Source organism: Leptonychotes weddellii, chromosome 7 (genome assembly GCF_054177405.1).
Source record: "Leptonychotes weddellii isolate Sample4059 chromosome 7, ASM5417740v2, whole genome shotgun sequence".
Taxonomy (NCBI): Eukaryota; Metazoa; Chordata; class Mammalia; order Carnivora; family Phocidae; genus Leptonychotes; species Leptonychotes weddellii.
In genome coordinates, this window is record NC_138375.1 from 130,608,538 (window position 1) to 130,618,167 (window position 9,630).

A 9,630-nucleotide genomic window follows, 5' to 3' on the forward strand; every position below is an offset into this window, starting at 1 on the left:
ACGGCGGTATGAAAGCTAATGCTCAATAAAAACACCAGCAAGTTCTCTCTCCAGCTGAATGAAGGAAAACCACTCCAGTCACCAAGCCAAAAAAAAAAGTTGTTTTAAGTTACTTGATTTTTAAAAATACCTAAGAAGATTTTACCGCAACCTTTTAAATTTAACCTATTCATCAACCGAACTTGTAGAGAGAAACCACAGGCCAAAAAAAAAAAGTGCTCATGTTTTGGGGCCTCTGGCAAGTAACAGAGCACAGTAGGAAACTATCTGGACTAGAAGCTGGAGGACAGGACCTGGTCACACTCTGCCCTGTTTAGCTGTGCCATCTGGCAAGCTACTCACCTCTTCTGACTTTGGGTTCCCCGTCTGTAAACTGAGTCAAAGGACCATTCATTCTATTTTGTTCCTCCCAGCTCTAAGTGTCTGCTCTTGAAGTCAAAGTGAGAAGATGCACTCATTATGGGTAAGCCACATTTTAGCATCACTTAAGAATATCTGAAAGAATCTCAGAAGCCCAGGATCACAAGCCCCGAATTAAAATGGACCTTCCTGTAAATTATTAAGAAGTTAGAGTTCTAGTGTGTGTTCGCCTTGTTTCGCCAAGGCAGTTTGATTACTTACCTCTAAATAGTCTCACTCTTTCTAATTCTCATTCGCTAACTTTCTCCCTTTGGAAGGATACCGTTCAAAGTCTTTGCAAATGTGAAAGTAAGATGAAGTCATTCTCCCTGCTCCTTTGGGGTTGTGCTTGCCCAATAGTTAAAATTGGTTTCTTCCATATTTGGTCCGTACTTGCTAATGACTAACCTCAAATTGATTTAACGTAATTAATATTAAATTATTTAAATGGCAAGTTCTATATGATGTTTTAAATTTAAAGGCAACTCCTAACGGGAAGCACCCTAAACTGAAGGGTTTAAGAGTTCCAACAAATATCCAACAACAGCTCCAAAAAAAAGGCAGAAAATACGTATTAGTGTAAATTCTAAACTGGAAAATCCCAACCTTACTTCATTTTTGAAAACTCTAGTTATTTTAATTCACAAGCCTTAATATTCCTTTGACTGAAGCCTACAGCAAAGTAAACAACTCCAAAGACGACCCATGAATTTTATATGAGTATTCTGAAATTGTTAGTAATACCCAAATCCAACAATAGAGTTCCTGGCTGCATTTAAACAAAACATTTCCTAACAAGACTGCTCACAAGGGCAGTGGCCTTTGCTCTTAAATGACTTTTTTTTAAAGGGCAACGTAATGATTGTAGCTAAAAATCTACCAAACCACCACATATACAGAATTTGTATTCTAACCTTAGGATGGATTTTTTTGTTTGTTTGTTTGATTAATGTCCGGGGATATAGAAAGAGTCTGAGTTTTTCTCATGTCTCATTTACGTATCTTAGCTAGGAATATCATGAGCCTATTTTCTTCTCTAAGCTACATTATAGAAGATGATACACAGGGATGGACACTATCTTCCATAATGACGCACCCAGGGGGAATAGGTGTATCAAACAAGAATTTGCCTTTACCCTACAGATGAAGGCTAGTACCTAATTGGCCTTAAGGAAAACAAATGCAGGGGCTGATTTAGAGAAGAAGATCTACCTGAAGAAGAGAGGGGGAAATCTTAAGGGTTTAACAAATACAACCCAGCCTGTTTACATGCTGCACTGTTTTGTTTTGAACTTCTTGAAAGAACAGGTTAGGTGCCAAGGCAAGACTACAGCGTGTGTCTTCTGTAACCTCAAGCAAGGACAGGAGGGTTTGGGGAAAAAAAGCTGCCTTGCGCTTCTCCAAGCCGGTGGCAGCAGCGTTTTGGGTCATTCATAAATAGCAGAATCTAAGTTACCTGTATTTCCCTGGCGTGGTACACGATGATCAGCCCGAGCAGGATGATTGTGGAGAGACTGATAAGGCATTTCAGAGCTAAGGAATACAGTGACGCCTGCAACACAGTCAGACAGAAGCACTTTTAAGAAACCAGTACTTTTAACCACCTTCCAGGGCCCCCCCTACCCCCACCCCGGGATGGGGGTCAGTCAGCTCCCAGACAGCGAATGTGAACTCCCAGGAGGAGGAGGAGGAGGAGGAGGAGGAGGAGGAGAGCACCTGTCTTGGCTCTGTGATCTGTTAGATCACTTGGCCTCAAAGGGAAGTGAGAGGGGAGCAGGGCAGGCGGATGGCCAGGCAGCGGGTCCGCGCCATCACAGACTCAAGCGCAGATCCCGGCTCTGCAAACCCAGAGGGAGTTATTCCTGAGTTTAAGCGCTTTGGGTTGAAAGCGGCCTCCTAAATCCCGAGCACCTGGAAAGCAACAGAGCATGCTTTCCCCCACTGACTCCTGGAACCATTTACTTAATGTGCCCAAAGGCGCTGGGCACTCACTGCCTCCAGAACTTCGGCTCCCTCTCTAGAGTTGCCTCGAGGCTTAGGGGTGCGCGTCTGAGCCGTGTTCGCTGTCCCGGCGGGCACCTGCGACCGTCCCGGGGAGGCTCGGAGCTGGCAGGCAGGGAGTTCCCCCCGGGGCCCATCCCAACCACCCGGCGTCCGGTCCCCGCGGCCCCGGAAGGCTGGGCAAGCGGTTCGAGCGCTTACCTTGTCGTAGGCGCCCCACGACAGCTCGGTCTCGATGACCATGACCACGATGCCGAACATGCCGAAGATGAGCGCGTAGTCGCTGAGCCGCTTGCGCTTCTCGAACAGGGCGCGCCGGTGGCCCAGCTTGTAGCCGATGTTCTGGTTCTTCTTCTTGCTAGACTTGGTGCCACTGCTGTTGCCGTGCCCGCCGCCGCCGCCGCCGCCTCCAGCGCTGCCGCCCGCTCCGTAGAGCGCCAGGTTATTGGAGTTGTTGTGCTCCGGCTTAGACACCACGATCTCCGGGGCTGAGGACGACGCGGCGGCGGCGGCGGCGGCCGCTGCAGACGGGGAGGACGCGCCGCCACCTCCTCCGACGGACGCGGGCGGCTGTAAGGGCTGCGCCTCCGAGTCCATCTCGTGCAGGTTCCGGCGGGACGCGCTCAAGTTGCTGAGCGGCCGCATGACGCCCCCGTTGTACCTGCAGCTGCTCATGGCTATTTCGGTGAAGGGGTTGCTCTCGCGGCGCGCCTGGGGCTGGTGGTGCTGGTGGTGCGCCGCGGGCGGGTGGTGGTGGTGGTGGTGCGAGAGCGGGGGCCCGGAGCCCAGGCTGCCGAGGCTGCCCGTGGGGCTGGCGGCGGGCTGCAGGCTGTGGCACTGGTGGTACTGGGAGGCGGACGCCGGCTGCTGCGTGGACTGCTGCCGGAGCGCACTGGCATGGCTGGACGGCGTCAGCTCGCTCACATTGAGCTGGCTGCCCCGGCGCGACGAGCAGCAGCAGCAGCACGACGAGCCCGACAGCGGCGAGGAGGCGCGGGTCCGGAAGGCGCCGCCGGGCGAGGAGGTGCGGAGCAGCAGGGACAGGTTATCCCCCGCCCCCGCCCCCGCCGCCGGGACACCGGAGGAGGCGCAGCTGTTGCACCGGAGGCATGGGCTGCTGCCGCCGCTGCCCGGCGGCTGGTGCGCGAGGTGCGGCTGGTGCTGAGGCTGCGGGACGGACGCGAAGGGCGCGCACGCCTTGTCCTGGCTCTGTTGCTGCTGCTGGCAATGCAGGTGTGAGGAGCGCGGCGGCGGCGGCGGCTGTTCTGAGAAGAAGCCGCGCTGGAACTGCAATGGGGTTTCCATGTCAGGGCTGTTAAAGCTGCAGGGAGACCAGGCGGTGGTGCACCCTGCGCAATGCGTTATGGTCGGGAGCGGGGACTCCTGCCGCTGGTGCGAGGAAGGGCCCATGCCGGCTCCGGTAGAATCGAGGCGGCGAGTCCGATTGGTTGGGCGCACCAAAACAATGGGCATGACATCACCTGCGGGGACCAAGACTGAGTTTGCGGCGCGCGCGGCTCAGGGGAACGTGTGTGTGTGAGCGAGAGAGATGGGGAGGAGGGAATCTGCAGCATGAGAACCCTGGGGTGCGCAGGCCAGGGCAGGGGGAGGGCGGCGGGGAGGGCACCTGCTGATTGGGAGCGCCGGTGAGCACCACCGGGGATGGGGAGCCTCCAGGCAGTGCAGCCGGGCTGCAGGGGGGAGGAAAGAAGAAAGGGGCGTCCCTCCCTCGCCGCCGACCCCCTAGCTAGTGCCGGACGCGCAGTCTGGATCACCTGCGCCCGGCACTGCAGCACGTTGGGCCACCCCAGCCGTGGGTCAGGCGCGGGGCGGGGACAGTGCGGAACCCCTGCCACTTGCCCGCCCGCGCGCACGCCTCGTAGGGCTGCACAACAGCAGCCCCCTCGGCGCACGCCCACCTCTCCCTAATCGTCCCGCGGAGAGTGGGCCGCCGGCTGCCCGCCAAAGAACTGCGGGGGCACCGGCTTTGGGGAGAAAAAGTTTGGCGACTGGCTACGCCAGTGCAGCAGGGCTTGGGGAGAACCCCGGGGCCTGAGCCCCGGTTTGGTCGCCGCGAGTTCAGGGCGGGCCCCGCGCCCGGATCATCCCCAGTCGCTCGGCTCCGGCGCCCGGGAGTCGAGATTGGCTGCGCCGCGCTCCGGCCCGAGTGCGCTGCGGCGCGGGGAGGGTTAACCGCCTCGGCACCCGGGCCCTGGGAGGGTGGGGGCGGGGCCGGAGGAGGGGATCCCCACCGTCCGCGGGAGGAGCCCGCGCGGGCTTCCCGGGTCCCCCTGGCGGGGGCGGAGGGCTTTCCCAGCTACCGCCCGCTCACATTTGCGCCTCCTGCGGAACATGAGGGCCTGGCGCCCCCGGCCGCCGGGTCCCCGGGCTCCGGGTCTCGGGCGCTCAGGCCCTCCGGCCGCCCCAGTGGGTAGGTCCGCGGGCTTCTCCGGCGGTGGAGGGCTGGCTTGCTCGAGGGTCTGGGGTCTGCTCAGCGACCGCCGGCCACCAGCGCCGCCTCTGTTCCTCTTCCTCCTCCCCACCTGCAAAGCACAGACACAAAGCAAAGCCGGGTCACAGATGCGCAAACCCCGAGCCTCTCCTCGGCCGAGCCCCGACTGCGGCGGCGGGTGGGAGAGGGGCCTGGCGCGGGCCGAGTCGCGTCCTTCGTTACAGCTTGGCTGGGAAATTATTCATAACGAAAACCCCGGCTGAGTGTCCACTCCGGGGCCAGTGCTGGAGTTTTGCTAGGGTCAGGGTATAATTATTTACTTTCTAATAAACCAATAAAAACTGCATTTTGTGTCTCACGAATTTCCTGCAATGTGTTCTTCTCTTAGGGGATATACCAACACAAAGCGGTAGGGGACCCTTTTCGAGGATTGTTACTGCTCTCTCTTAAGTGCTTCTCCTTCGTATTTCTTTGTACATTGAAATTCCAGTCTCCCCGAAAAGGACATGGAAGGAACTAGCCAGCTGAATATCTGTTTCCATTGTAAATCGTAATCTGAATGCATGATTTTTATGATCGAGATTATAATGACTTAGACCAAGAAATTAGAGCGTAAACAGATCACCCTCATTAGATAATTGGAATTCTCAGCTGGATCCAATTTCTTGATATTCTACTCGGCAGCTGCCCTAAAGTTGCTTACCAGGTACCTTGTCCTAAGAGTGTGTGTGCGTGCGCGTTTTCAATACCATGGAGTGAATAATTCATTTTACGCTATCTTTTGGACGTGGGTTAAACAATTTTAATTTTTTGTACGTGCAAGTAAACAGATCCAGAAGAAAAAAAAAGGACAGGGTTGCTTTTAGGCCCATATCCCTCCACCTAAGATAATGAGTACTCTCAGAAATTTTATTTTTCAGTAGTCTTGGTCAAGACTAGAATTTGAATATGGAGTGGAGCCAGCATTTTATGTTTATACGCTGTCCTGATTTTTGGCAATTCAATAAAACTTGTTTAGAATTATGAAGCTCACTGAATCACTGGGGTAGCTGAGTAGATAATGCAAGAATTGCGAGGTGAGCATGGCCATTAAAAACAATTCTAACGTGCTGAGTTTGAAATTACAACGAAAGCTTCCAAATTAAGTTATTCACCTTCTGGGGTGAAACAAAATTCAACTCAGGCACAAAAGTCATACATTTATTTTCACTATATAACACATTCTGTAGGCTTCTGCTAGTCTCTCTATGCAGCTGAATTGAATGAAAAGTTTGATTCCTCTTTAAAATTAAAGTCAAGAAGTGTTACCATGGGAAATTAATACTTTCCTTAGCCTTTCATAAATTTAGATGAAAGATGACATAGATGCCTCCCCAAATATCACAATTGTTGCCAGCATCCAGTTAGATATAAGGTTCTAGAATGACTAAAACACCATAAGTAACAGCTACATTCTGTGTATCAAACTGACTTTCTCAAATAGCAAGTTCAAGACTTCAAATAGAGGTTGCATAAACAAAATAACAGGGACAAAATGTTGTATCTTTTGCCCTGTATATCTCTGTGCCTTGGTCCGGGATTACGTGCAGTACCATTAATCATGTAGAAACAATGTTTACTAAGATTTATGACAATGATGTATGGAGTTCCCGTTGCTCACAAAGGGGACTCGGGAGAATGGGATGCACAGAGTAAGAAAGAAATGGAGATTTGACCCACAGCATGAGGAATTGTCAGAATACCAAAACTCATTAAAAAAAAAACTCATGAGGGGCACCTGGGTGGCTCAGTCGTTAAGCATCTGCCTTTGGGTCAGGTCATGATCTCAGGGTCCTGGGATCGAGCTCAGCAGGAAGCCTGCTTCTCCCTCTCCCACTCCCCCTGCTGTGTTCCCTCTCTCGCTGTGTCTCTCTCTGACAAATAAATAAATAAAATCTTAAAAACATAATAATAATAAAGTTTAAAAACTCATGAAATAATAATGTGAAATTCACTGTGACTGGAGAGAGAGAAGTCAATCAGATGTATATCATCTTTCTGTTTTAAGGAATCATCACACCCCCCCCCCAAAAAAAATCACCTTGCTAATAAATGTCTGTGTTTGGAGAGTATGATAATCCTCTATCAGTATGATGATGAAAAACCACAAGATGCCCCCCAACAATGTCACATTTCATTTTTCATCTGTGTCCTCATAACTTGCAGGTTTGGGGCATCTTACACTATTGGGTTATGACAGGGGCACATTTAAGAAGTTCTTGTTTTCCCCATTCCTCTCTTCTTTATAAAATTAACAACTGAATCGTAAACTTATATGTAAACTTTAAAATACAGATACCATAATTTTGCCTTTTTTCCTATAAAGGATTATAGAGATATATGTAACCAAGTCAAGCAGTTGGGGCAACAAAGACAATGTTCTCCCACAGGGATGGTGCTGTGCACATAAGAGATACTCATTTATATCTGAAAGACCAAGGAGGGAAAGAGAGGGAGGGAAGGAAGAAAGTTTGAAAGAGAAGTCACAAAACAAAGCCCTGTAACCTCTGACGAGAAGCTTTTGGAAAATGACATTTGTTTCTCTTTCTACCGTTAAGATATATAGTACTGGAATTTCTCTAGTTTAACACCAGAGGTCATACTCATCCACAAAATACATTTCGAATCTCATCAATTAGCCTCCTTCATTTCCAGTATCATTTTTTAAAAATCACCTGAGTTTTGTTTTTTGTTTTTTTTTTCTAGGCTAGAACAGCCATGTCCCCATATTTGTGGTATTTCAAGCTTGTGCACATACAAATAACACCCCCACCCCCTCCCACATACGCTTAACAGCAGTCTTAGAAGATCTGTTTTCCCAGACCACAGGGTCTTGGAAAAAGCTGCAGGTTGTTTGCACTCTGATCCCTTACTTTACTCAGATTTACATGATGCCAATGTTTATAATTCTCTTTTTCCTAGGAATTATTTGTGCTCTCGCTCTTCATTGTTCCTTCAAAAGCGGGACTCCCTTGAATTTGGATGTTTCTGGTCTATTTCCAGAGGCAGGCGGAGCAACTGAGGCAGAGATCCAGGGCGTCTGTAACCCACACTGAGAAGTCTGGGGGAAACTCTGAGCAACAAAGTAAATGTTTTTCTGAGATTTTATTTTTTCTTTGCCCAAGTGAGAAAATTATTTGGGGGTGCCAAACAGAGAGGTTGTGATAAGACACAGCCTCTCTGAATTTAGCTCTCATGGCGGTAAATATAAATGCAGAATTGGGGTAATATCAGAGTTATTTTCTTAGCACAATAACAGGTCCAACATTTCCCAGAACAGAACCATTAAAAGGCCATAAGAACAGTTATTTTTAAACCACAGACTGTCCTAACTTTGTAAGAGATAAACCACATTGGGATTTGAAGAAAACATTAGAATAATTATTATATGTTTTCTTTTTACTTCTGCATCATGATCAGAAAGTGTCAAGACCTGAATGAGCTTATTGGTAACAGTCTTGTTAATTTTTAGCCATAGAGCTATTATTCAGGGACTAATTATCGTGTTGGGGCCTATTCATTAACTTTCCAAATTTTCTCTACTCTCATCTTTGTCTCCAGCTAATTGGCATATCTGCCAAAGTCTTAGCAGCACCAGCAAAAAAAAAAAAAATGAAAAACATACACTAGTTTTGCTAGAATTGAACTATGTGACATAATTAAATAGGTGAACACCAGGTTATAATTACTGACTAGGGTAAGTCTTTTGAAAAGAGTCTGCAATTTCTTAAACCAATATCCTTGGCAGCTAGAACCACACATCCAAATCTAGAAAGTCATTAAAAAAAACCCAAAACTTAAAGGGCAGCCCATTCCAGTTCAGAAAGCTCCTATGGTATTTTATTTGCATTTCCTAAGAACCCTTATGGAAGGCAGGAGAGCTTCATTATCCTCTCCATTTTATAGGTAAGGAATTTCATGCTGGAAACACACACAGCTAGCGAGTAGCAACGAGGAGCAGGCTTCAAACACAGCCTTCTGAGTCAGCCTGCTGAGTCTGTTTCGCATCCTTCTAGCATTTCCTCTATCACGTAAGAATAACCTATTCACTCTATCGACTCATACAGCGTTGTACTCCACTAATAGTCCAGGAATGGACAACAGTGGTTTGTCATTTACCATTCACCTCCTTTGAATGGCCTCGGGGACATTTCCTCACTGGCTTGGTTGGGATTCTGCGATTCTTGACTGTTGTCCTCTTGTCGACTTCATTTGATCAACAGAATAATTTATAAGGATCTAATACAAGTGTGGATAAAGTGGCAGGCACGCAGGTCCAGGGTGCCTAATTAAAAAGTATAAAATATAGAGCGATTCTGGGCTATTCACACAGTTTTCTGCCTACTTTGCTGGCTGGTCTGGCATTCCTTATTGTTGGCAACATCCATTGTAGAAGCTGAAAGCCAGTGAAGAGTATATATTGGCACTAAAAGGCCCATTTTGTCTTTTTATGTAATGAGGGAGATCCATGCTCAAACTCCATGCCCTGTGGCTTGGAGTAACTTCTCAGCAGTCCCGCAAGGACCCAGCCAGGGGTCTTCTTGCTGCTTCTTCCATTATGCCAAAGAGTGGGGAGAACCGTGTCACAGGATGAGCCCCATAGAGAATTTTTCTAAAAGCTGTTTTTTTTTTTTTTCTTCTAGTATCTCCCCTACCAGGTGTTCCTGCCCCAATGAGCTTGACACCAGACCACAAGGGACCACCAGAAACAGGATCAAACCAGACGGGCCCAATATGGT

General features: G+C 49.1%; 1 protein-coding gene across 1 annotated transcript in view; it reads right to left on the reverse strand.

Moving 5' to 3' along the window:
* The window catches only part of KCNN2 (potassium calcium-activated channel subfamily N member 2), a 143,767-nt gene extending 139,692 nt beyond the window's left edge, over positions 1-4,075 (reverse strand). Inside the window, exons 1-2 of the mRNA XM_081825624.1 lie at positions 2,602-4,075; positions 1,856-1,951 (exon numbers count right to left, since the gene is read on the reverse strand). Coding sequence (XP_081681750.1) covers positions 1,856-1,951; positions 2,602-3,873 — 1,368 coding nt within the window. The 5' untranslated portion in view covers positions 3,874-4,075. The remainder of the gene's footprint in view (positions 1-1,855; positions 1,952-2,601) is intronic.
* Between the last annotated feature and the right edge of the window lie 5,555 nt (positions 4,076-9,630).